Genomic DNA, 26,885 nt, shown 5'->3' with positions numbered 1-26,885 from the left:
CTGCTTGCTTGCACAGCTTTTCAGCATGTCTCCCTCTCTCGCACCTCCCTCGTCTAGTGCTTTTTCTCTCTGATCCTAATTTCTCAGCTTCTGATCTTCGGGGGCTATTACATCAGGCTGGTATGTTACCTCTTTTTTAGGGCTGGATGCCAAGAAAGCGATAATGGGTTTGTAAGTAGGGTCGAAGTGGGTTTTCCCATGAGTAGGGCAAATCTCGCTGCCTGAAACGGTCAAGACTCCACTCTCGAAAAGTCCTGCAACTCTCCATCCGACTGTAACCACCTAGCGGGGACAACAATAATAGAAGTGACTTTCTCCTTGGGAGAGGCTTTCGCCTCCTCTTTGGATCTCCTCCTCTGAGCCCAGTGGGCTGGGGGTTTAGAGTCTCTTTTCATAGGAGACTAAAGCTTGAGGCCACACATCCGGTAGGAGGGGGCCGGGGTTGGAGCCTGGGACTGCGGGACCCGAGTCAGCCGCTGCCACACCAGCTCACCACTGGTTCCGTCAGGCATGCCTCGTGTCCCACCCTGCTCCCTGGTACGATGCAGTACCCAATTGCAAGTTGAATAAAAGCAGCTTCCTACATTTTTAAAATTGGGAATAGAGGTACCAGGCCAATATTTGCTTTTGTGTAGTGTTTGAAGGCTCAAGGGCAACTCTGCTGTTACTTGCTGTGTGGCCCAGGGAACGTTGTTCACCTTCTCCGGCACCTGGCTGGCACCATAAATCCTGCCAGTCAAGGCTCTGGGTTTATCCCAGGCTTGAACAAGTCTCTTTCACTCTCTCTTTCTCTCTCTCTCTCTTGCTCTCGCTACCACAGGTCACTTATTCACGCAACAAACATCTATTGAGCAGGTGAGTGGAGAGAGATAGATGCACACACTGGTCCTGATTCAAGGCGGGCTGCGACCGTGCCCTTCGGGCGCTGCATATGAGGGAAAGGAAGTCCTGCTCTGGACGGGCTCCAGGAGCAGGTGGCCTTTGGGAGGGGGGCAGAGCCCGGGTGCAAGTGACAGGTAAGAGGGGAGGGCATCCCAGGCAGAGGGCGCAGCTCGAGCAAAGGCCCAGAGGTAGATAACCCTGGGGTGTGTCTGGGGCCAAGCGGTGTGCCTGGTGAGGCCGGAGGGTGCAGATGTGGGCGGTGCAATTGGAGGGTATGTTGGGCCAGACCTGCGAGGCCTCGAAGGCCAGGTGAAGAGCTCGACTTGGCCCTGAGGTGTTTCAGCAGGGAGGGGGCTCACACAGACCTCTGAAGGCTCCCCTTGGCCCCGCAGCTCCCCACACGGTCAGAGCAGCCCCGTGAGGTCTGCGGTGTGATTGCTGCTTTCACAGAAACGGAAACCGAAGCCCCACCAAGGTGAATTAAAGTGCCCACAGTCACAGAGCCGAAGGGGCATTGCGAGGACAGAACTGCAGACAAGATGGCCAGGTCAGTTTTTCCATCTGTAAAATGGACATATTGGGAGGGCCCTTCCCAGTCAGGCGCTCTGCTCTCTGGTCCCCACCCCCGCCAGCCACCCAGATCCCAGTCCCAGACAGGACACCCGTTGAAAGGTCACGCCTATGCCTTGACATTTTCCGTGCGTCTCGCCCCCCCCTCGTCTTAACACCCCTACCTCATCCCACCTCAAGGGAGTCTGGCCCTGCCCTCTCTGGGCTCTCTCATGCCAGACACTGCTCATCTGCCATTAGTCACCAGTTGGTAGAGAAGTTGAGGCCTTCAAATGCCCTATCATGGTCCCACCCACTACTCCCCTGCCCTGCCCTCTCCCGCTCCTCCCAACTCAGGCCATCTCTGGCCTGGGAGTTCCTTGTCCTTGGAGAACAGCAAAGCCCAGCCAGGCCCTGGGATCCCAGTCGTGCTGTGTGACCTCAGGCAGTTTCCCCGACCTCTCTGAACCTTATTCTTTTCTTCCTTTCCTTCCTTCTTTCCGTTCTTCCTTCAACTCTCTCTGACTCATGCCTCCATCTCTTACACCACAAACGTTTATTGAAACTACCAGGCACCATGGCTCAGAAGCATTGACAACTGCCCTCGGAAGCCTCACTTACAGAGAGCTGTAGGACTGAACCTGACCCAGGCCCCTGAGGCCCTACCCCTGGGAGGGAGGGGGTGGGGAGCAGGTGGAATAGGACTGACCTCTGAACCATGGAAGAGTCAGCACAGGCTTTTGAATCAACCCGGGTTCCAAGCTCCCACTTCGTGGGAGCTGTGTGACTTTGGGCAAGTCACTTCACTGCTCTGAGCCCCAGTTTCCTTATTTAACAAATGACGAGCATCGTATTGTGAGATTTAAAAGGCACGTCTGGCTGGTACGAGGTTATTCAAAAGTTCTAAGAATTCACTTCTGTCAGGGTTCCTGGGTGGCTCAAGTCGGTTCAGCATCTGACTCTTGGTCGCGGCTCAGGTCATGATCTCACGCTCTGCCCTGGCAGTGTGGAGCTTGGAATTCTCTCTCCCTCTCTCTCTCTGCCCCTACCCCACTCATATTCTCTCTCTCTCTCTTTTTCTCTCTCTCAGATAAATAAATAAGCTTTAAAAAACTTTAAAAACCCTCACTTTTGAGGCCTGGAACCTTAGAGAGGTGAAGGACTGATCTCCCTAACGGTGGAGTTTAGGGAGTGACTCGACTTCATCAGTCAGTGACCCCGGGTACAAGACTTATTTGGGAGGCGGAGACTTCTTCTGAGCACCTCTAGACAATAGACAATATTCTCCGTTGTCTGCAATTTGTTTTACTCACACATATTAAAACTATTAAAATGGTATTCTTAGTATACCCGTTTTATATAGGAGGAAACTGAGGCTCAGAGAAGTCTAGTAACTTGCCCAGGGTCACACAGCCAAGAGTGAGCCCAGATGCTCCCCTCTGACCATTGCACTGCACTCCTCCCGCGTGGAGGTGAAGGACCCCTGCCTATGCTCTCTGAGGACCTTAAGCCCATTGCCACCCTCGTTGGGTCTGCCTTTCCTTTAGTAAAATGGAGTTTTGAATCTTTACTTGTCCAATAAAGTAAGACAAGGCAGGATTTCCCAGCCCCTCTGAACAGATGGGAAAGAGTGGGGCGAGGGTCCCCTGGTCCCCAGGCCTGGAATCAAGTCTTTAAGCCCAGCCTGGGCTCTGGCCACCGCTTGTCACTTCTTGGAAGCCGGTCCCGACCTTTGATTGCTCAAGTCACTGTGTCACTAAGGTGGCCGCGGTTCTATGGAAAGGGCAGAGGAAGGAACAGAAGGCAGCTGTCTGGGTCGCGTACAGGCCCGGGGCTCTGGGCCAGGTCCCCTACCAGGAACAACCCGCTGGGTATTCTAAAGAGAGTCGAGTGGGTTCCTGTCCTGGAGGGAGCTCCCAGACGGGTTACAAAAGAAAATTAGTAACAAATAGAGGAGAAGGTATTATTTCCAAGTGGAAAAGAATGGACAGAAGCAAAACGCACCCTTTCGCCTGGGACAGGGCTGACATTTGTAGAAACATACAGCCTGCAGTACCCCTCCTACCAAGCCTGACGGTCCCCAGCCCTCCTGTTTCTCCTTGAGGTCCCTGTCCCTCACGGCCAAGTGTTTTGGGACACTTGGCTATTTTGCTCCAAAACTCAGGGACCCCCAGTTATTAAGTGCTAGTTACCTATTAGGTGCTCAACCTCAGTCTTTTTGGTAGTCGTAACTCCAGGCCTACAAGAAAGGAATTCTTGTCACCATTTTGCAGAGGGGAGACTGAGGCCCGGAGAGTCAACCTACCTGCCTGTGGTCACACAACTGGTCGGGGTCGGAGCAGGAACTCCAAACCTGGTTTCTCGGTTGCTGTCACTCACCCTGCTTCTTCCTCCGAGCTCTTGCCAGCTGCAGGAAACAGTTTTTGTTACCATATCTGTAAAAGGGGGCAATTACAAGGTTCACTCACGGGGTTATATTTTACAGGTCAGCAGGACCCATCACTGTGTCGCGAGTTTGCTCCCCTAAAACCCCCGACAGGGCCCATTTGACCCAGGGACAAATAGCCACTAAAGCCACGTGGATGTATTCCCTGCACTAGGTCACACAGGAATGGAAACTAAGGCCAGTTTGGTAGCCCAGATCCATCAATACGTATGGAACTTGTTCCAGAAAAAAAAAATTGGGGAAGGCCCACAGGCTCCAGTCTCTCCGGGGACCCTCCCTGCTCAGGCTTCCTGGTGGGTAGGAAGCATAGGAGCCTGGAGAACCAGAGAGACCAGGATGAGTTCGGCCAAGGTGCTGGGTTCCAGGGGTCAGAGGCTGAGTCCCTGGAAGTTTGGCTTTGTTTCTTTCTGGCACACAGTGGATCCGCAGGGAAACTCAGTGGAGGGAGCGGAGGGGAAGAGAGGGAGAGATGGGTGGGGGAGCAGACGGGTTGCTGGATGGACGACGGATGATGAGATGGGCTGAGGGGTGGACGGGAGAGGCAGATTATCAGTTTTGCCGCAGGAAGTGGTGTGGGTGTGCCTATCTTTGTGGGACGTGTGCATGTCTGCACACGAGCCCACGTCTGCGTGGGGGTGTATCTCAGAGTTTCTGCAGTTTTGTGTGTCTGTGGGCGCCCCGCTCTGCTTGTGTCCACACCTGATGATGTGTGTGTGTGTGTGTGTGTGTGTGTGTGTGTGTGTGTACTTCTGTGCCCAGGTGCCTCTATCACCCAGAGTCTGATGATGTGTCCAGGTGTCTCTGTGTGTCCTGATCTAATTCTGTGTCTCTGTCCATTGCCATCGCAGCCTTGAGTGCTGTCCGCTCCCCCAGGGGGCGCCCTTGCCCAGCTGCCACTCCTCTCCTCTCAGGCTCCTGCCCCCGGTGCACCCGAACTGCCTGAGAGCAGGGCCCAGAATGGGCAAAGGTGGCCCCGCCGTGGCCCCGCCTTCTGGCGCGGCCCCGCCCCCTGCCCGCCCAAAGCGGGCTATAAGTTCTCTGTCCCTCTCAGCTTCGGCAGTGCTCGCCTTCAGTGGTCGCACTTGGAGGGTCCTGCCACCCGTCAGAGGAGCCACCGCCACCACCTGACCATGGCCGAGGGTGAGTATCAGGGTCAGCGCTGCCGCCAACTCACGGGCCGGCGCCTGGCCACCCCTCCCTGTCTCAGGGGTCCCCCCTGTGCCATGGTCGGCCTGGCCCCGCTGGGGCCTTTCCATCCCCAGGGCAAAATCATTAACCCCTGCCTCCCCGAATCAGACAAAGCAGTGGAACATGCAGGCGTGTTGTCAACTGCAGAGCACTGGACTAACGGGCCACTGTCACTTGTCCTAGGTCAGTTAGCGGGGTTGGGTCCCTGCCGTGGGCCGGCCGGCCCGAAGCTGTGCAGCGGGGTCTGGCCTGGCCTCAGGACACTTAGCTTTGTTTGGTCCCTGCCAGCCGCGGGGAGGAGGCCTGCATGTCGTACCTAGAGGTGTGCAAGTCATGCCTGGCTGACTCCTTGGCCCTGGGGCCAGAGAAGAGGTTCTAGCACCCTCTGGGCTGAGAGCACACATGTTCTCTAAGGTCCCCTCCGGCCCCCAAGTTCTGCAACCCCAGTCTTTGGCCACTTGTCGATTCTCAGTTTCCCCTCCCATAAAACATGGATGGGTCGCCCTCGGTACATCCGTGAGGGCCAAGGGGAGTGGAGTCGGGGTCCGATTAATTTCCTACCTGCTCCCCCACTCCACACACACACACACACACACACACACACACACGGTCGCAGCGGTGGCAGCACTCCCGTCCCAGGGGAGGGGTTTCTGCAATGCAGGGTGTCCGTGGACTAAAGCGGCTGGACCCTGTGACCCGGCTAACTCTCGGCTCGAGTCCATGTGGAGAGGGCCTCCACACCACACTGCAGCCCGGGAAGGAGGCGCTGGGAGAGGGGCTCTGAAGAGGGACATGGGGCATGTGGAGCAGGGACGGGAGGAGGGAAGCTGACCTACCGTGTGACCTCGGGCTCCCCTTGTCCCTAGCTGGGATCTGGCTCCCCAACACGTGAGATCAAAAACCAGCTCAGGGCTGGCTGTGATGGGTCCTCTAGGTGGCATCTGGGATGCAGTTTCCCATCCCTGGCCCCGAGGGAGGCTCAGTGGGGCTGGGGGACCCTGGAGGTGCCAGCTGTGGATGACCTACCTGCCCCATTACCACAGTGGCCGTCTCCTACAGGGGTCCCGCTGGCCTGGGAGACCTGGGGTCCTTTACTCAGTGCAGAAATCCTGTGATCCTGGAGCTCGGTGCTTCTGCACCTTGGGAGCTGGGCATGACTTCTGGAAATTCTTCTTTAGATAATAGCCCAAGAAAGCACCCCACCTGTCCCAGCCCAGGAACTGACAATCTCTCTATGGTCTTCCAGGGGGACGATGGTGGTCTCTTCCTGCTTAAGCTCTCTGGAGTAGAAGTTTTCAAAAAACAGTGTTTCCTCACCCTAGCGGGCCAGCCAGAAGCCCTCCCTGGCGGTGGGGGAGGTCTCTCCTGCTGTGAGCCCCAGGGGGCAGCTCCCTCGGGTCTCTTCCCAGGCTCAGAACAACACGGGAGTGTTAGGGAAGGGAAGGAAGGGGTGGGGGAGATGGGGAGCAAACCATGAGCTGTGGAGCGAGGGGCTTCCAGTGCAGGCTCCAGAATTCACAGCCCGGGTTCAAATCCCAATGCCGCAGCTTGCCTCGGAATATTTCCTCCCAGTGGTGATAGTATCTGCATAGGTGGAGTCTTTGTTGTGAGGTTTTGGGGGAGAAAAGCCGTGTCAAAGCCCTCTCTCAGCAGTCACCGGGCACTTGGGGATCTTCCATGGCAGAAGCAGGACACCCGAGTCAATGGCCCAGTGGAAGGACCCACTTGCTGGGTGACTTTGGGCAGATCCCTGCCCCTGGGTCTCAGCTGGACCGCATACTCTCCAAGGGCCCCACGGCTCTGAGAGTCCACCTTGCCCACTCTCCCCACGCTGCGGTCTTCTTAATCTTAACTTTGAGCTTGCCAGGATTTCTGAGGTGTGTGCTTCCCTCGGACTCCCCACCCCCACCCATGACCTGTACCCCTGCCTTGGCCTTTAGCTCCCTCTGAAACTACAAATAGAGCTTTCACATAACACACTTCTGCCCTGGGCTAGGCCCAGCTTCCTCTTCTCGTCCTCTCAGCAGCCTTTTGAGACTTCAGAGGAGGCACAGAGAGGGAGAGAGACCCGTCCAGGATCACACAGCAGCACTGCAGGACTGAAAAGCGTAGGTCCGGAAGTCTCCAAACCCTCTGTCATTTTCAAACCTTTTTTTATCATGGAGAATATTGAAGACACATCAAAGTAAAGAGAAGAATATAATACATGCCTGTGTTCTCATCACCCAGCCTCCTGTGGCCGCTCCTGCCGCCCGGTACCCCTCACCTCCCCACCCCTGCCCCTGTTATTTGGAAGCAAATCTCAGACATCACCATTTCACCTGCCAATATTTCAGTAAAACATAAGGGCTCTCTCTCTTTAAGACATGAATAAATTAACCAAAAGTCCTTAATATCGCCACGATTCCACGGGCATTCAAATCTGTGATTGTCTCATGAGTGTAATAAACATTTTAGAATAGTTTTTAAAAGACCAGGATCCAGATGAGGCCCACATAACACGATGGGTCGAAATGTGTCTTCCGTTTCTCTTAATCTATAGTTTCTCCCTTCAATGAATTTTTTTCTTTTTTTTCCTTGCAGTCTTTTTTTTTAAGTTTATTTATTGATTTTGAGAGAGAGAAACAGAACGTGCCTGCAAGCGAGGGAGGGACAGAGAGAGAGGGAGAGGGAGAAAGAGAGTCCCAGGCAGGCTCTTTGCTCTCAGTGTGGAGCCAGACGCAGGGCTCGGTCTCAGGAACCGGGAGACGGTGACCTGAGCTGAAATGCAGAGTCGGACGCTTAATGGACTGAGTCACCCAGACGCCCCACCTTGCGGTTTAGTTGTTGAGACAACCAACTCCTCTGCCTTTTGTCTCCCAGAGGGTGAATTTTGTCGATCGCATCCTGGTTCTGTGTTTAACATGGTCCTCAGTCCTCTGTATGCCCTGTAAATTGAAAGCCGAACCTAAAAGGCAAAGTCGAACCTCCGCCCAATACTGCCCCACCTCACTTTTAACAAAAGAACCCTTTAATCTTGACCGAATAGCTCCTGTTGAGTGAGCATTTGTTATGTGCCAGGCACTGTACTAAGTGGTTCACAGCAGTCCCGTGACAGGTGAGGAACGGGAGTCCAGAAAGTGGACTTGCCTGAGGTCACGATGCTGGAAGGCGGCCAGGACTTCTCCCACCATGCCACAGTGAGCACGACATTGTGACTATGACAGTGAGCACGGCGTCGTGACTATGAGGAAGAGAAGAGTCGTCGGGGAGATTCGGCCCCGGCTGACCCCAGGGTGACAGGGCGGGGTGGGGGCTGGGGAGGGGGCAGGGCGGATAGCCATTATCCAGAGAGGCCTGGCTCCCGGGGATCCCCACATTCACGGAGCCCCGAGGGCACAACTGGCTGAGGGAGGCCACCCCGGCTCAGGCTCACGCCCCTCCTGCTGTCTCCGCAGAACTGGTTCTGGAGAGATGTGACCTGGAGCTGGAGGCCAATGGCCGTGACCACCACACAGCCGACCTGTGCTGGGAGAAGCTGGTGGTGCGGCGGGGCCAGGCCTTCCGGCTGACTCTGCATTTCGAGGGCCGAAACTACAAAGCCAGTGTGGACAGCCTCACCTTCAGTGTCACGACCGGTGAGTACCACCCCGTCGCCCCGACCTGCTCTGTTCTGTGATCTCCTGGCCCCCTGACGATGAGGCAGGTGGCTCCGTTCCTCTTTGCCACCCCCCCCCCCCCCGAGAAGGTCCTAGCGGCCACTAGCCCCATTGTACAGATGAGGCAACTGAGGCCCAGAAAGTGGAAAGGGGACGCCCCAGGCCACCCAGCCTCGTAAACAAGTTTGTTGGACACCCGGTTCCAGAAAACCTATTATCGCCCTGGATAACAGCTTCCTACCACAAAGGTCATCAAGATCCTGCCCAAATCAAAACAGCTTTCCAACTCTTATCAACAGCTACTTCCCCCAATCCACATAACCTGAAGGCCTCTGGGATCAGGCTTACGTTGGCTCTGGGTAGCAGAGAGAACCCAGCTGCCATCTCCCTGAGGGGACAATTTTGTGTTCCCATAGTTCCTTCTCCAGGCCTCAGGAGGGCTGCCTCAGGCTCAGGGGGTGGCAGACCTGGGCTCTGGTGCGGACTGGACTGCCTACCCGCTGTGTGACCTTGGACAAGTTGCTTAGCCTCTCTGGGCTTGAGTTTTATCTTGTGAAAAGCACTCCTGGTAGAAGGTGTTAGGTGAGAAGGGCCAGACGTGGCGGGGTGCCTTGTAGACGTTAGTAGCCGCTGCTGCTTTTGCTCTGGGGGGCCCAGTGACGGGTGGCCCCAGCCACCTCATCCCCACATGCCCAGTTCCCAATCTTCTTTGCTTGCCATTCCTGGGAAAGTGGCCTCGAATGCCGAATCTCTGGATTTGGCTCCTGGTGGGAACCACTCCCTTGAGGTCAGCTAGGGGCCACCTGGCTGGGACTCTGCCCAAGGGTGAGAAAGGCCAGTTCTTTCTGAGACCACCGAGGGCAGAGAGAGCAGCAAACAGGCTGCGGCCCATATTTACCTGGGTGGCCGTTTGATAAGGCTTATCATGGTGCTTGCAGACCGGCCATGGATATCTTCCCTATGCCTTTCCTTCCTCCCTCTCTGCTTCTGGCACAGATACACCTACTACCCAGGGGCAGCACCCCCCCCCCCAACACACACACAACCAGTCCCCTTGGGGCCCTTTCTAACTGAACTGAGGAGCATCCAGGAGCCTCTGATCTTTCTAACTCAGTTTCCCTCTCTGTAAAGTAGAAGGTTGTAGTATATGACAGTTATGTGCTGGGTAGGATACCCTGAGAAGAGTCAAGGTCAGGGTCAGGCTTGGGATGATGAGAATCACAGCAACCTACTGCATGCATGCTCGTTCTCGATCTGCCCATCTGGGAAACATACTGAGACCCCATTTTACGGATGAAAATACTGAGGCTCAGACAGGTCAAGTTACCTGCCCAGGTCACACAGTAAGTTAAGGACAAAGCAGGGTTCAAACCCTGCCCCCAGAATTGAGGCTTTTCACTGGTGAGCTGACAGCAGACATATCTACCTAATCACCATAAGGGCCTGCTGGGCCTCGGTTTGTTCTTCTGTGAAATGGAACAGTAGAGAAACTGCCAGAGGAGGCTACCACTGACTTCCCACCTTCTTTCTCTTCTTTCAAGGCATCTCCTTTCTTGCTTCTTCTCCATTTGTCTAGGCGGCCTGGTGCCAGGTAATTAGGCCTCGAGTTCAGGGTTGGGGGAGGGGGTGGATACAGCTGACCTTCCCATCCCAGCAGCTAATCTCTGTTCTCCAGTCTCTACCAATTTATCTCAAACCATAGCCGGTCTGTGCTGGTCACCTCAGCCCTCGAGCAGACACGGAGGGCACTCTATCTCTGGATGCACACAGCTTCCCTGTCTGGGCCACCAAGACCCTCCCATGGGCTGAGGAAGCCTGAGGGACAATACCAGGAAGCCAGGCCTTTCACCTCAAGGCCTGGTTTGGATCAGCACCCAGCCCCGGGCCTGGCCTGAGCACCTTGCTCTTGTGCTGGAACATTCTAGCTTGTGATCAGCCTGTCCTGCCTCCTAAGGGAAACTGAGGCCCAGAGAGAGGAGAGAGCTGGCGAAGGTCACTCAGTGAATGGAGTATGTGGCCTGATCCTACACATACCCGGATGCTGTGTATTTCACCCAGACAGTTGGAGACCTGACAGGCTCTGTTACGGGACACAGACCGCAATAGACAAACACTTTATCATGGGAATAAAGCTGTTTCCTTCCAAGAGGGGACCAAGCTTTGGAGGGTGAGTGGGGTGGGAGTGAGGCCAGCCTGAGGGAGTGAAAAGAACCTTTATGAGGTTAATAGAGGGCTTTCCTCTGGAAGGTTGCCCTCGTCCACCCCCCTACTCCACCCAGTCATGGTCTGGGATAGTCCCCAGGACTCCTCAGGTCTCCAGGTCATTTAGGCCCACAGGGATTCCCTGAAGCATCTCTGGCCCCACAAAGATGTGAAACCAAAGCCGATGACTTTTCGAAGCCAGCTTATGTGAGCAGTGGTGGCGGGGGTGGGGGGGGGGTGTGGGGAACAACCTGTTCTCTCCCTGACCCCCCCCATTCGGGGACCCTTGGAAGAAAGCAGTGTGTGTGTGTGTGTGTGTGTGTGTGCACGGCTGCCCCGGGACGGGGAGAAAGGGAAATGTTTCCTGACCTGTCCTTGAGGGTGGTATGTCAATAGAGACAGTGGCTATGGGACCTGGCCCAGGCTATTCCCATGGTGACCAGATCACTGGATGTCCAAACAGGGACATTTCTGAGAATGAAAGGACACCATTAAGAATTATGCTGGGGCCGCAGGTATAAACTGGGGCTGTCCCAGACAAACTGGTCTCCCCGCCTTTGTCCCTCTCAGCCTCAGTTTCCATATCTGTAAAGTGATTCAGTTGAACAAGACAATTTCTACATTCCGCCCCAGTCCTCAAAATCTGTTGTTTGGCCTGGGGATTCTGACTTTTAATAACACTGAGGAATGCTCACATTTACTGCACAATTACCGCACTGGTCACTGTTTTGAACGCTTCCTGAGAAGTCCTTTGCCGGTCCTCCAAACCGGGCCAGGAAGTGATAGTGACAATAATAAACCAGAGCTATCATTTATTGAGCACTTACTGTGTGCCAGGCACCATGCGATGTACCTCAACTGCTTTAGGCTTTACAATGACCTTACGAGGAGCTAGGTATACTGTAATTGACCCCATTTTACAGATGAGGACACTGAGGCCCAAAGAAGCTAAGTAGCTTGTCCGAGGTCACAGAGCCAGTTTCAGACACAGGATCGACCCTCCTCAGGCATGTGGTCCAAGCCTGTTTTCTTCCTGGATGAGAAAATTGCAGATCAGAAAGGCCTGGTGACTTAGCCCCAGCTCACGGAGCACTCAGAACCTGAGAAGGGGGACCAGACAGACCCAGGCTGGCTCTTGGGGCCCTGTGCTGCCTGACTTCTCAGGCTTATAGCTGACTCCCGGCACCCAGTCAGGGCCTCGGAGGCCTGTGTCATGCCTGTTAGCTCATGGTTATATTTGGGCTCGGGTGTGGCCGGGGCTGTCGGGTGGGTAGGAGGAGGCAGGGTGCTGGGAGGGAGCCCCTCAGTGAACAAGCCCCCATATTGTTAGCAGCAGGTGGGCAGAGCTACAGGGAGGGAGATGAAAGGATAAAAATAAACTTTCCCGGGCAGCCGCCCAACCAGGCAGAGAAGGTTCTGTTTCTCCTCTCGGCCACCCAAGTCCAGAAAAGATGACCAGCCCCTCCTCGCCCTCCCATGACTCAAACCTGCCTGCCCAGGCAGGGCCCTCCCCGCACCAGGAAAAGCAGGCTCCCTATCTCGCTGAAGCTTCCAGACCCCTCACAAGAGACCACAGGAATGAGAGGCGCCCTGGAGGACAGCCCAGAGCCTAGAGATCTGGGCTCAGATGCTGACGTTGCCCCAGACCCCTACGATATCCTCGGGAGACCCCCTCCTCTCTGAGCCTCAGTTTTCCCATCTGTACAAGAGGTCTCAGGGAAAGCAGGAGGTGGGGGGCGGTGGTTATAACTACCTCCTTGGAACTGCCTTTGAAGATACAGAGGCCAAAAGCCGGAGGGGGCCCTGGGGAGACAGACACCTAGAGGCTGGATGGGCCAGCACCTACCAGCAAGGGGCCTCCCAGACGGGTTCCTGTGGGGCATCAGAGGACCAAGGTCTTATCCTACTCAAAGTCTGGGCTTCTTCTTCTGAAAGGAAGAGCTGGACCCTTTCAGGTAAAGGATTTAGGAGGAAATGGAGCATCCATTGGTGCTACAGAGGGACAAACTGAGCCCAGAGAAAGGGCGTGCAAAGTCACGCCAGCCCAGGCAGCGCGACGGAGGCCCTGCCCCAGGTTGAGCGGTCCCCTCCCCCGGGAGACATCTGTCCGGTTGGGAACCTGCTGTGGGCGCGAGACCTGTCGCATGCTCTCGCAAAAGCGCCCTGCGAGGTCGGGGTCTGACCCTCGCTTTACAGACGAGGAAACCCAGGCTCAGGGAGGTGAAACCTCTCGCCAAAGTTCCCTCGACGGTCGGCAGCGCACCTCGGCCTCCGACCCAGGCCCGTGGGACCCCCGGCGTGTGCCGGCCCCCCGCCGGGTCTGCCGCCGTCCCTCCCTGCCCACGTCCGGCTCACGGCCACTGCTTCTCCTCTGTCAGGCCCAGCCCCCAGCGAGGAGGCCGGCACCCGGGCCCGCTTCCCACTGTCCGATGCCGTGGAGGAAGGTGCCTGGACGGCCGAGGTGGTGGGCCAGCAGGACAGTGCCCTCTCGCTGCAGCTCAGCACCCCGCCTAACGCCCCCATCGGCCTGTACCGCCTCAGCCTGGAGGCCTCCACCGGCTACCAGGGCTCCAGCTTCGTGCTGGGCCACTTCATCCTGCTCTTCAACCCCTGGTGCCCAGGTGAGCCATACGATCCGTCGGCAGGGTGCGGAGACGGGCAGGGCCGGACCCACCCACGGGGGCCACTGAGGGTGGGGGCAGTGGGGCAGAAGACACATCAAAGCAGGTTGAGCGAAACCCCCTCAGCGCCGTGCCGAGCTCCGGCCTCGCCAAAACCTTGCGATGTGAGTACTCTTATTATTATCCCTACTTATGGAGGAGGAGACAGGCACTCGGACACAAAATGACTTGCCCAAGGCCACACAGCTACCAAGGGATCTCACCCTGTGCCGGAGCTCATGTGTTCCCACGGCACTGTGCCGGGGCACAGACGCGTCTCGGGTTCAGAGCCCCATTCGGGAATGCGGTGCCCAGGGGAGGCCCAGGGCCATGGCTCCGCGTCTGGTGGTGTTTCGTGGGGCTCTGCTTGAAATCTCCCCAGACCGGCCTGGGGAGGGGAACCTGAGGGAGGTGGAGGGGTAGGGTAGCCAGGAGAGGCGGGCGGGAGCAATTCGGTTACCTACGCGCCTCTTTGTACGCTCCCTCAATTCCTCCTCTCAATGATCCCACGGGGGAGATTGTTAGTGTCCTCGATTCCCAGACAGGAAGCAGGCTCAGAGAGGTCAAATGGCTTTTGAAGGGTCCTCTAAGTAAGTAAGTGGGCAATGCTGGACAAAACTAGCAAGTTGCAGGGGACAGCTCAGAAGAAAGGAGGCTGGCTCGAGGAGGAAGCGGGAGGTGGGGGCTGCCACATCCCTTCCCGGGCCTCAGTTTCCCCATCTGACCGACAGGGCAGTCAGATCCATTTCTTTCTTGCTCCTGCACAACACGGCTGAGAGAGATGCCTTGTGGGCAGGCCTGGGAATGGGGAGTCCCTCCTCGACGCTGGGGTCCAGCCACACATTCCAGCCTCTCCAGCATCAGACGACCAGTTTCTTATTGGATCACTGCTTTTATCTTTTTCTTCACCATTTTGGGACATTTTATAACACATTTGAGGGGAAAGGTTTTTTATTTTCTCTTTTACAAATCTTGGCTTTCATTTTTTTTTTTTTTTAAGCTTATTTACTTGGAGAGAGAGGGGGCGAGCAGGGGAGGGACAGAGAGAAAGGGAGACGGAGAATTCCAAGCAGGCTCCGCGCTGTGAGCGCGGACCCCAATGCGGGGCTCAAACCCATGAACCGTGAGATCATGACGTGAACTGAAATCAAAAGTCAGGCGCTCAACCTACTGAGCCACCCAGGGACTCCGGCTTTTATTTTTAGGTATAACAGTAAGACAGGAGAACATCCTCTTCATATAAGCTTTAAGCATTACAGGGAAACGGCCCCCGTGTTGACTCTCCTCCTTGGGGAGCACCATTATTAGCTGTCTTGGGGGGCTCCTCTCCTTAGATTCGAGTGCATGTGCCTGGAGACATTGCTGCATTAATGGGTTTCTCTTAAACATAAAAGGATCCCACAGTATACATCAACCTATAACTTATTCCATTTTTCCCCTCTACCGTACATCCTGAGGATTTTTCCCCATCAGTGTGCATCCATCTGCTTTTTCTTCTTAAGAGCTCAGAATGTTCCACATCTTGCCAGTGAGGACAGTGTATTGATCTGGCCCTCCACCCAGGGACATGAGGTCGTCCCAGGGAGGTCCTCACAGGGAAGATCGCTCATCCTTGCTCACATGCCCTGGGGCCACATGACATGGTGCCTTGGGACAGAAGTGGCTTCCCTGGACCACACTGGAGATGTGTTTTGATCTCACCAATCTGCAAAGCTTATGGCTAGTTGCCAGCCCTGCCCGTGGAGCAGGAAGACGCCAGTGTCCCCCACTCGTCGACACTGCAGGGTCTCAAAAAGTTCAGGGAACAGGGAGCGGAGTTCTGGGGATGTCCCCTTCCTTTGGCCTTTCCTCCAGCCCCGCCCCATCCCCGCCCCGCCGATTGGGGTGGCTGTCAGCCAAGCAGCACAGTGACTAAAGTGACCCACATCCCAGGGCGGGAGCCCGGAGGGGACAGTTGGAGCTGATGATGCTGAGGCAGGAAGTTGGGCTCAGTGGAGGTGTGGGTGTGGGTGGGATAGGAAAATTGCTGTCCCTCTGGGGCCTGCCTCTGGAACCCGAGCCTCCTATCCCCGAGGGGGGTGGGAGGAAGGTTGGGGAGGTGGGGGGCGGGGGTGGGGTTCTCATCCCCACCTTGACCAGCAGAGCTGCGAGGAGGGCACGGTCCCTGCCTGCTGAGCCAGGGTGGGGCCGAGCTGACATGTACTGACACTCTCCCCACAGTGACGAAACACCCTGGGTTTTTCTTTCTCTTTCGTTCTCCCAACCTATCTGCTGACTTACCACTACCTAGTTCATTTACTGTAAGGCTATTTTTGTTGCAGTCCCGGGAGCCAACAGTGCAGGATATACAAGGCAAAAAATACTTGGCCACTTTCACATTTGCTTTCCTCCGTGCAATAAGAGAGGGTTTGCGGGTGGGCCAGACAGTGCCCGGGGACCCAAGGGGCCTGAGCCCCTGCATTCCGGGCCAGGGCCTCCATATTTTTAGGGACCCTTACAAATATTTTTTTTTTTTTTTTTAACGTTTATTTATTTTTGAGACAGGGAGAGACAGAGCATGAACGGGGGAGGGTCAGAGAGAGAGAGGAAGACACAGAATCCGAAACAGGCTCCAGGCTCCGAGCGGTCAGCACAGAGCCCGACGCGGGACTCGAACTCACGGACCGTGAGATCGTGACCTGAGCTGAAGTCGGATGCTTAACCGACTGAGCCACCCAGGCGCCCCCAAAATATTTTAATTTCTTTTAAAATCATGAGAAAAAAAAATGAATGTTTAGGTCAGAGGATGTGTTTTGACATGTGATATTAATGTATTTGTCATTGTACAAATGCAGTCATAAAGTATATTTAAAATTTTTTTTTTTTTATGGAGGAAGGGGCCCACAGAAGCAAAGATGCCCAGGGCCCACCAAAGTCATGACGTGGCCCTGGATTTCCTCTCCCCAGCCTCAGCTTCTTCACCTGTGAAGTGGCGAAGGTAAAGGCCAACTTGACCTTTACGGCTCCTGCCCTCTGGCCCCGACTGCCGCAGCCCTCCTTTCTGCGGTCATCAGCCACAGGCCACTGAGTTCCAGGCATTTCCTGGCAGCCGCACCTTTGCTGTCTCTGGTCCTCTGCTTAGAATGTCATCCCGCCAGGCTCCAAGTATCTAAATCTTAGTCCTTCATCAAGGCGGCATTCAGAGGTCACCTGTTCCAGATGGCCCTCCCGGACCCCCTCGAGGCGGACAGGATCCCGACTCCCCTGAGCCTCGGTGACCCTAGTGGGCTTTCTCTCTGCCTTGAATTACGCTCCTGCTCACACCGGCTGAGGGCTTTAGCTTGCAAAACACCTCCCAGATCTGCATTCCATGTTATGGCGCCTGGCTGCCCTATCTGTGGTGACCCTGTGCCCTGCCAGACCCAGAGCTGAGGCCCCTTCTTTCCCATCCCCAGGGGATGCTGTATACCTGGACTCGGATGAGGAGCGGCAAGAGTACATCCTCACCCAGCATGGCTTCATCTACCAGGGCTCGGCCAAGTTCATCAAGAACATACCCTGGAACTTTGGGCAGGTAGGGCCGCACGCTGCCTTTTCCACCGCTACAGGCCCACTGTGTGCTGGGCCCTGGGTCTGAGGCGCTGAAAGCTTCAGAGGTGGGAGCTGGTCTCGGGGATGTGACCGCAGGCTGTCAGGGATTCAAGGGCCCCGAAATGGCTGGAGGCTCAGAGAGGGCCCAGGCCAAGCCCGAGATCATACGGCAAAGGGTTGCCCTACCCACCGTGGGAATGGCAGCCCCAGATTCAAGGTGGGGAAAGAATCAGGAGAGCCTTTGGGAATTGTGGGGCCGGTCGGTGCTCCAGGAGGGAGAAAGGGAACATTTAAGGCCATATAACTAAGTAATAAAAATGCTCACTATGTGCTAAGTAAGTCCCGAGAGGAGGCTTTAAACCATCATCTCGATCAGTGGTTTTCAAACTTGAGCGTACATTAGAAATCACCAGAAAAATGTGTTAAAGCACAGATCACTGAGTCCCCACCTTTAGTTTCTGATTCAGTAGGGCTGGGTGCGGGCTGAGAATTCGAATTTCCAACTAGATCGCAGATGATGCTGATGCTGCTGACCAGTGGTCATACTTTGCGAACCACTGGTTGTATCAGTCAGCTGCTGCTGAATAACAAACAAGCCTGAAATGTACACACTTAACAACACGTTTACAACTTAACAACAACCATTTATTATTTCTTACAAATTCATGGGTCAACCAGAGCCTAGCTATCTAGGCTGGGCTGGGCTGACCTCAGCTAGATGGCTCATCCCTGTTCCATGTGGTTCCTCACCTTCCAGCAGGTCATCCTAGGCTGGTGGTTCAAACTAGTCATCTTATTTCCTCTGCCATCCAGCCTCCCATGAAAGTTCTTGAGACATTGCTGAGAAAACTCATGAAGCAAGAGTCCTCCCACTCCTGGCCCTTCAACCTCCTGGTGTGTTAGGGGCTGTTGACCTTCTGACATGGGATTCACCTTTAGACTTTTTCCAACAGCCCCTGGGGTGGGGTTTCCATATTCGGGCCTCCAGAGTCCTGCCCTGGGGCCACAGAGAAGTCTTCTCTGTGTGCTCTGGAGCTCTGACCTCAGTTTCCCCATCTGAATATTGGGGATAATGGTTGTAAGCATATCTGCCCAGGAACCTGTAGCCTGCTGTGAGATGTACATGAAATGGTGGTATGACCGGGATACATAACATGCATCAAGAAGTAAATTGGCTTTTCTTTCCCAGGGCTCTGTATTTTACCCTGACCAACAGAACAAAGCCAAGTCCTTCCTTTAATCCCCTGAGTTCCTGTTTTGGGTCCAGGCTTGTGTTGAGCCACTGGACACAGCCCTTGTGGATCTTCGGGAAGCCATCACAATCCGGGATGATAAGACCTAGAGAAAGGAAGTGAATAAATTGTCTGTGGGGATCAGGGAGATTCCTGAAATAGGGCAAGGTCTGAGCTGGGCTTTGGAGGAGGCGGAAATGCGGTCTACTAAGCAAGGGGAAGTGCCTGAGCAAAAGCTCAGAAGAGTCATGCTTAAGAAGAATTTTGTAGCCTTGGGGAGCACTGTATGTGCGAAGGAGCCCCAAGAGATGAAGAGAGAAAAGTCAGCAGTGTCCGGGTTGTGAATGTCAGGCTGATGGCACTAGGGAGCCACAAAAGGGCTCAGAGCCATGGGGAAGCTGTTCTGCAGCATGGAGGGAGGCCTGAGATAAAGTCTGCTTTGGGGCAAGACCACAGAGATGGGGAGGAGGGGCCAGGTTGCCTTTGGACTTGTCAGACTAGGTGGTGCGGTGTAATGAGACAAGGAGGGAGGATCCTACTTTTCATAATGACAATGAGGATGAGAAGGTGTGAGCCATACAGAGAGTAGCAGGAAGAACATTCCAAGCAAAGGAAAAATAGTAAGTGCAAAGGCCCTGGGGCCATGAGTGTGGGTGAGAGTGGTGATAAGAGGTCAGAGATGGGGTGTGGCCCGGATTGTGAAGGGCCTTGCAGCTCACAGGGAAAGTCTAAATTTTATCCTGGGTGCAGTGGAAACGGGCGTCATAAGACTAGATTTATATATACAATTGACCTCAGTTCCAATCAGAGCAGTGTGTGGGGGTGGGGTGGGGGCAGGAGAGGAATCTCATCAGCTCTGCAGGGTGAGTCAGGCCTTAGGGGAAGTGGGATATTTGGCAGAGCAGAGATGGGAAAGGGGCGGTGGCAGGGCCTGAGGTGACTCTGAGGAGAGGGACGCTCCAGGGACACTGTAGTTTCTACTCCAAATCCCCAGGACCCCCCTAGCCAGGCTCTGAACGCAGGCACATCCCCTTCCTCTTTCTCACACTTTGTCACTGTCCCACCCCACCCCGTCCCGGGCCAGACAAAGCCGGCATCGCAGAGATGTGGCAGACCCAGCCTGGACCTCCCTAGTGCGAGAGGTGGACCAGAGAGGACGTAGAGCTGCAGAGCTTCAAGGCAGGCTTCCCGGAGGAGGTGACTTCTCATTTCCCTCATCCTCCTCTTGTTTCCTACAACACAGTTTGAAGACGGGATCCTGGACATTTGCTTGACGCTCCTGGACATGAACCCCAAGTTCCTGAGGGATGCCGGCCGCGACTGCTCCCGCCGCAGCAGTCCCGTCTACGTGGGCCGGGTGGTGAGCGGCATGGTGAGTGAGTGGCTGGCCCGCCCCGGGGTCGAGGCCCACGACGGGCCCCAGCGGACTCCTCCCTTCCTGTGATATGGAGGCTGTGCTCCACACTGGGCTCGGTAGGGGGACTCTCAGCTAAGAGTGCGTGTATTTGGAAAGGCAGGATTTACACCAAAAAGGGTAATGTCGTGTGGTCCCTAACTCACTCATTCATTCATTCATTCATTCACTCATTCGGCAAATAGTTACCAAGTGCCACCTGTGTCCTAGGCACTGGGGAAACAGCCGGGTATAAGCCATGTATGGTCTCTAAGTTCATGGAGCTTATGTTCTAGTGGGTGGGTGGGAGGAGACAGAAATGTCATTAACAGAGACATTAACAGAAATGTCAAGTGAACGAGGGCACAATCGTAGGCGATAACGCACGTACTGAAGGAAGCCAGAGGGTGTGAGGGGGTCTAACTGCGGAGTCCAACTTCGGGGAGGAGCTGTGGGGGCCTCCCTAAGTGGTGATCCTTCAGCTGATATAGGAACTCGGAGACGAACATCCCAGGCAGGGGGCAGTTTGTGCCAAGGCCCTGAGGAGGGAAAAACTTCGGCAGGTTCGAGGAGCAAAAAGGAGGCTGGTGCTGCCGGAGTGGAGTGAGCAAGGGGGTGCGGGGTGCCCGACGTGGGCAGGGATTAGACCACGCAGACCTCATGGACCCCGGTCGGGAAGCTGGATGTTATTCCCAAGGCAACGGAGTTTGGGAGGAATGACACAATCCGGGCAGGGGCCAGAGAGGGTCTTCGTAAAACTCAGATCACCTCTTATCACCCTCCTGCCGCCCCATGGACAAGTTCACATCTCCAGCGTCACCTTCGTAACCTCGACCCCTCTCCACCTCCTCCCTCCCCCTTTTCTCTCTTCCACCTGGGGCTCCGGCCCCAACCGTCTCCCACATACCGGCCTGTCATACCTTGGTATCTTTGCATGGGCTGTTCCCTCATCCTAAACTCCCTTCCCTGCCTTTCCCCACGCACTGAACTCACAGCACCTGCTTCCCAGGCTCAGTCCCTCCGATGCCCCCGCTGGTTGTAGGTCAACTGCAACGATGACCAGGGCGTGCTGCTGGGGCGCTGGGACAACAACTACGGGGACGGCATCAGCCCCATGTTCTGGATCGGCAGTGTGGACATTCTGCGGCGCTGGAAGAGCTCCGGCTGCCAGCGTGTCAAGTACGGCCAGTGCTGGGTCTTCGCGGCTGTGGCCTGCACGGGTGAGCTGCACGCTGGATGGGCGGAGGGCCTGGAACCGGCGCCGGGAGGGGGGCAGGGAGAGCTCTCCAGTGGGAATCAGCAGCCCCCGGTTCCGGTCCTGCTTCTGCCTCCAACACCACCCATGTGCCGTGTGGCCTGGAGTCAGCAGCTGCCCCTCTCCGGTCCTTTGTCCAACAACTAGCCCTCAGGTGGTCATTGGGACCAAGGGATGTCATTTGGGAGGCAGCGTGGGCTCAGGGTTGACGATGCGGGCTTTGGAGCACACCCGAATTAAATATCCCCAGTGACAGTCGCCTGCTCTGTGACCTTGAGCAAATGACTTCTTTCTGAACCTCAGTGTCCTCATCTGTAAAATGGGGGTAAAAGGACCTATCTCCTACGGGGGGTTGATATAAAGCTGCTCAGCAGAGAATTCGGCCTAGGGCAGCTCTCAGTAAATATTAGCTATTAGTAGCTTGACAATAACAGCAATATCAATGTCAAGACAGGGAAGGCACTTTGTAAAACGCAGACGAGGAAAGACAAAGCGACGTAAACCCAAGAAGTAAAATGAATCTTTAAGTAATCTTAAAAATTCGAGCCCAGGGGCGCCTGGGTGGCGCAGTCGGTTAAGCGTCCGACTTCAGCCAGGTCGCGATCTCGCGGTCCGTGAGTTCGAGCCCCGCGTCGGGCTCTGGGCTGATGGCTCAGAGCCTGGAGCCTGTTTCCGATTCTGTGTCTCCCTCTCTCTCTGCCCCTCCCCCGTTCATGCTCTGTCTCTCTCTGTCCCAAAAATAAATAAACGTTGAAAAAAAAAAAAAAAATTAAAAAAAAAAAATTCGAGCCCAGAAAATGCTGAAGGTGGTTCTGGGTTGATGATGGTCCGTATGGCAGTGGATGAGTGGCCTGAACCAGTTAGAAACACAGACGCTGGATCCATGGCCTGAATTCAGATCCCAGCTCCGCCCTACCCGCTGTGTCCCCGGACAATCACGACCTTCTCTGAGCCTCAGCTCTGCCACACGGGACGTAACAACAGCGCCTTTAGCCTGGGGCCACTGCGAGGATTGAAAGAGTTAACATGTGCAAAGCGCGTGAAATGATTTCGGATGCATAACAGTAATTATTTATCTCCTGCTGTATTGTTCTCACTACAATTACTGTAGCTGTCATTTCTTAGGCTCAGGAAATCTAAGAGGCGGGTCCTGGTTCCCAGCTTCTCTGACTCCGGGACCAGGCCCCAGGCCCAGAGAAGGGCCTGCGGGAGCCCCAGCGCTGTCCTCCACACCAGCGGTCTGGAGGCCGTGTGGCCCGGGCTCCCAGCTGGGCTGTCCCTGCTCCCCCTTCTCCACGGCCACACCACCCGTGACTGCCAGCTCCTGGGACCTATGCGTTCCCTTTTCTTGTGCAATCCCAGACCCCTTCCTCTGAGGGGCCCACGGGTTTTCTGGAGACACATCACCAGCCATGTCCTGGGTCCCCCAAGCTCACCTTGCAGACACCTCCCTCCCCTGGGCTGTGACCTCCGGAGGGCTTAGCTGTGGATCTTGCGCTCGACCCCTCTCTCCCCAAGGCGAGGGCTGAGTCTGGGTCCCTGCAGCCTTCTCCCAGGCCTGGCCTGTGACAGAACCGGGGAAAGCCGGTTGTGGCTTACGTTTGTGCACAGGCCCTGGGGCCTCTGCCGGGAGCTGCAGGCGGGTGGGGGGTGGACGAGGCCCAGGGACTCCCCTGGGGTCGGGCTGCCTGTTTGGAATCCCAGCTCTGCCTCCGGCCCCTGGAGGGGTCCTGGGAGGACTTGGGCAAGACAGCTGGTGTCTCCAAGCCTGTTTCCTCACCTAGAAAAGGGACACAATGGTGACTGACCAAATTCACAGAGAGCTCTTAGGACCCGGGCAGATGTCACTGGTTCAGGTCAGGCTCGGGTTTGTGGAGGAAGGTGGGATTCCTCAGCTGGATCCTGGAGCATTTCTGGAATGTCCACGAGTCAGCCAACAGTGACTGGCTGGGCGTTTGCAGGGACGGGCACCACTGTGCTCTTACGCCCTGGGCACCGGGGCAGACGATACTGCCCACACCCACCGTCTCTCTGAATCACCACAGCGTTCCCCCAAAGCTGCTATTTATTAGCTCCCCGTAGAGGAGGAAATGGAGTCCCGGAGACCGGAAGTGGCTGCCCAAGGTCACACAGCTGGTGAGCAGCACAGCCAGGCTTGAAACCAGGGGTCCTCGGTTCTGGGGCAGCCTCGCGGCCTGAGACTGATGGTGAGACCTCTTGGGACACTATCTTTTGGACACCGGTGGCGCCGTGCTCCTCAGGGACAGGCCTCCCCCCACGTCTGGTCTATATTCTGAGGCCTGTGATGTGGTGACGGGGCAAGGTCCGGGGTTGGGACACCAGCCTCTGCCAAAGGGCAGCAAAGAGCCTACTGCCCAGGTCCCAGGACAAGCAACCAGGCTGGAGGCAGAGGATGAGCACTGTCCTTCCTCTGTCCCCTCCCAGGGGCCCTCGTGTCTCCTGGCCGGCGTCCAGGGCCGTCCCAGAAGCTCTTGTCCGGCTTGATGGAGGGCCAAGGGCGACAGAGCTAAGGTCACACATCCTGCCCCCTCACCCCCACCCTCTATCTCAGAGACTCGGTCTCAATCAAGACTAAAAGACAAAAGTCCCCCAGGTTACATTTAGTAAGGCTTTCCTCACTTTTTAAAAGAGATATTTACTTTCTTTATCCCACCCCGAGAATATGTTACTTTCACAAAACACATAAAAAACACGGGAAAAAATGAGAGAGTGAGAAGACACCCAAAATGCCGTGTGTCAGGAGCACCCCACCGCTCAGGCACGAATCGTGCCCCCGGCTTCCCTCCTGGCCAGCGGCTGTCCTGTCACCGCAACCTGGCCCCTCCCCCGCCACTACGACCTCTGTAAACCGTGCCTGGGCGTGAGCACAGGGCCCTCTTCTTCCCCGATGGTGTCCCAACGCGACTGCCGGCCCTGTGTGCATACCCCAACCCCGTGTCGTAGAGGAGGACACAAGGCCCGGAGAGGTGGGGGGACTGGCCTCGGCTCACGCAGCCCACAGCAGCCGGGGCTTGAATGGAAGCCTCTCCCTGCTCCCCACCCCCACCCCACCCCGACCCTTGTTCCCTCCTCTGCCTGCTTCACTATTTGCTCCCTGCCCTGAATTTCCACGGTTCCTTTGCTCCTTCCCTTACCCCCTTCCTCCTCTCCTCTCTCCACTTCATCCACTTGACAAAATTGTCTGTGCCAGGCCTGTCCTGGGTCTGGGCACCTAAAGGAAGACAGATCCCTCGCTGCCCTCAGAGGACTAGTTACATAATCCCTCCCGTGTCCTTACATTGAGAATGATGATAAATCCCCAGTCTTGCTACGAATGCAAATGAAACAATCTAAACCTGGCGGGTGGCCTTCCCGGCTGAGGGAACAGCAAATGCCAATGCCCTGTGGCTGGCGGGAGTGTAGAGAGTGCCGGAGGGACAGCAAGTGTGACTGGAGGGAAGTGTGCAGGAGGCGGTCAGGGGCCAAACCTTGTACGGCCAAAGGCCACAGCCCGAAGTCTGGCCTTGACCTCAGCGGCCATAGGGAGATACCGAAGGCTTAGCAGGGGAGTGTTGATGTCAGACTTGCATTTTGGGGTCTTCTTCTGTTAGCTGTGATGTGAAGAGTCAGAGCGGACATGGGGTGACCGGCGAAGTGGGCACCACCATCCAGCTGAGGGGATGACGCCTGCTCTCACTACCTAGACAATGGGTGCAATGCTGCCTGGGATACAGATGGGCATGTGGAGGCCCAAAGCAGGGCAGATGTCTCCAGAGCCTAATCCCTCTCTCCATCACGTCCTCCTCCCACCCTAGTGCTGCGGTGCCTCGGCATCCCCACCCGAGTGGTGACCAACTATAACTCGGCCCACGACCAGAACAGCAACCTGCTCATCGAGTACTTCCGCAACGAGTTTGGGGAGATCCAGGGTGACAAGAGCGAGATGATCTGGTGAGCTGGGGCCCAGGGTCAGGGGTAGAGCCCACTGGGGAGGGTCCCGCGGAATGGAAAGCCGGGAAGACTTCTCGGAGGAGGTCACATTTGAATTGGGTTTCAAAGTTGAACAGTATTTGGACAAGGGGGAACAGGACTTGGGGAGGGCTCTCCAGGTAGGGCCCCAGCGGGAGCAAAGGCCAAGAGGAGGGAAAGTCATGAAGTGCATGAAAAGGTGTCAGGGGATTGGATTTTCAGGAGTCTGGAATGCCAGGTTAGGGGGTCTGGGCTTGCCTCCCAAGGCAACAGGTGCAACAGGTTGTCACCAAAGTCTTCATACTTGGAGAGGGACACAGATGACACCGGAGAAGCTGACAGAAGGAGGCTGGGGTGTGTTCCAGGTGCACAGGGATGAGGCCTGAACCGGGGCAGAGCCCTTGGGCTGGAAAAGAAGGGACAGCAGAGAAGTGAGGAGGTCCCATCGGCTGGACTAGAGGAGCCACCGAAAGCGGAGGATTGTGGGAGGGGGCGATGACAGTGACTCCGGGGTAGCAGCGAGCGCCTGGCTAGGGCCCAGGGGAGGAAAAGCAAAGAAGGGTGTCGGGGACACCCTGGGTTCAGCTTGGGACAGGCAAGTGTGGACTGCCCGTGGGAGGTGACAGTGAAAGTCTTGAGTTTGAGTCCTGGCCAACGTTCGCCTCGTTTCCCCAACAGGAACTTCCACTGCTGGGTGGAGTCATGGATGAGCAGGCCAGACCTGCAGCCGGGCTACGAGGGGTGGCAGGCCCTCGACCCCACACCCCAGGAGAAGAGCGAAGGTGGGTGGGTGTGGCCCTCTTCCCCAGGCGGGGAAACTGAGTCTTGGAGAGGACTCCCCCACAGTCACTTGGCCGGTTCTAACCCCAGTGTGGCTGATTCCAGAGACCCCTGACTAGCCCGCACGAGGGTGGGAGCCCTCCGTTGACCGTGTATGTAATTCACACGCGTTGTGGCAAACAGAGATTATGAAAAAGCACAAAGGAAAAAAAATCAAATCGCATCTCTGTCCTCTTCCCCCGCAGAGGAAGTATCATTCACGTTCACACACAGCTTCTAGTAATTTCCTATTACATACTCGTGTGTATGTGTGTGTGTGAGAGAGAGACAGAGACAGAGACAGGGAAAGAAAGAGGGAGAGAGAGACAGAACGCCACAGCAAAATCGGGTGAAACCAAATGGATCCTTTCTCAGAAGCATATTTTTAAATGCATAGAATATATTACCCAGGGTAACAAAGAAAAGCAATTACACCGAGACAGAGTTATCAACGTTTTTTAAAAATAAATTTATGATATAATAATATATGCCTTACATAACAAGATCTAGGGGTGGAGATAGTAAGTTCCATTATGTACTCATAGAGATGCATAGAAGTGATATTTCCAGTTATCTATGACAACTATAAAGCGATATAGAAATATCTGTGGTCCTTATGGCTGACAAGTCATAAGTGCATCTAAGACGATGGTTTGTCTGCTTTCACAATCGAAGGAAGTGTCATCAGAATTCAGTGAAGATAAAGATGTGATTTTTTCCCATCCAAGTTCACGGGCCTCTGAATTCTGTTTGCAGCGCTTTGGGGGTCCTTTGGTCCCTGCATTAAGATCTCGGGCTGCACATGGCCTTTTGTCTTGGTTCCATCACTTCTCCGTATATCGCCGGCCTTTCTCGATCAGAGAGTTTTGGGTGATTTTAGATTTAAATTAATATTGCTGCGTTCCATCGAGTGGATATACTGTAGTGTAGCTACCCAGCCTCTAGCCCTCAACCTTGAACTGTGTTGAGCGGTCAGAAGCAGTTGTAAACCCCACGGAGATAAACACCCGGCTCTCCTGTTCATTCGGTCAACGTGCCCTCCCCGAGAATGTTGTTGGTCCCTGGCTACAGGTCTCTGCGCG

The 26,885-nt window shown here is 55.4% G+C and overlaps 1 protein-coding gene across 1 annotated transcript in view; it reads left to right on the top strand.

Moving 5' to 3' along the window:
- Nucleotides 1-4,859: 4,859 nt before the first annotated feature.
- Nucleotides 4,860-26,885, top strand: part of TGM2 (transglutaminase 2) — a 31,922-nt gene continuing 9,896 nt past the window's right edge. The window contains exons 1-8 of the mRNA XM_086702170.1: nt 4,860-5,017; nt 8,503-8,682; nt 13,284-13,526; nt 17,000-17,118; nt 19,611-19,739; nt 20,803-20,980; nt 24,831-24,966; nt 25,663-25,766. Of these exons, the coding sequence (XP_086558296.1) occupies nt 5,008-5,017; nt 8,503-8,682; nt 13,284-13,526; nt 17,000-17,118; nt 19,611-19,739; nt 20,803-20,980; nt 24,831-24,966; nt 25,663-25,766 (1,099 nt within the window). The 5' untranslated portion in view covers nt 4,860-5,007. The remainder of the gene's footprint in view (nt 5,018-8,502; nt 8,683-13,283; nt 13,527-16,999; nt 17,119-19,610; nt 19,740-20,802; nt 20,981-24,830; nt 24,967-25,662; nt 25,767-26,885) is intronic.

The sequence above is a fragment of the Puma concolor genome, chromosome A3 (genome assembly GCF_028749965.1).
Source record: "Puma concolor isolate L17-30 chromosome A3, mPumCon1.1.hap2, whole genome shotgun sequence".
Classification (NCBI taxonomy): Eukaryota; Metazoa; Chordata; class Mammalia; order Carnivora; family Felidae; genus Puma; species Puma concolor.
Note: the sequence above shows the minus strand (reverse complement) of the source record. Positions and strands in the feature narration are given on the sequence as shown.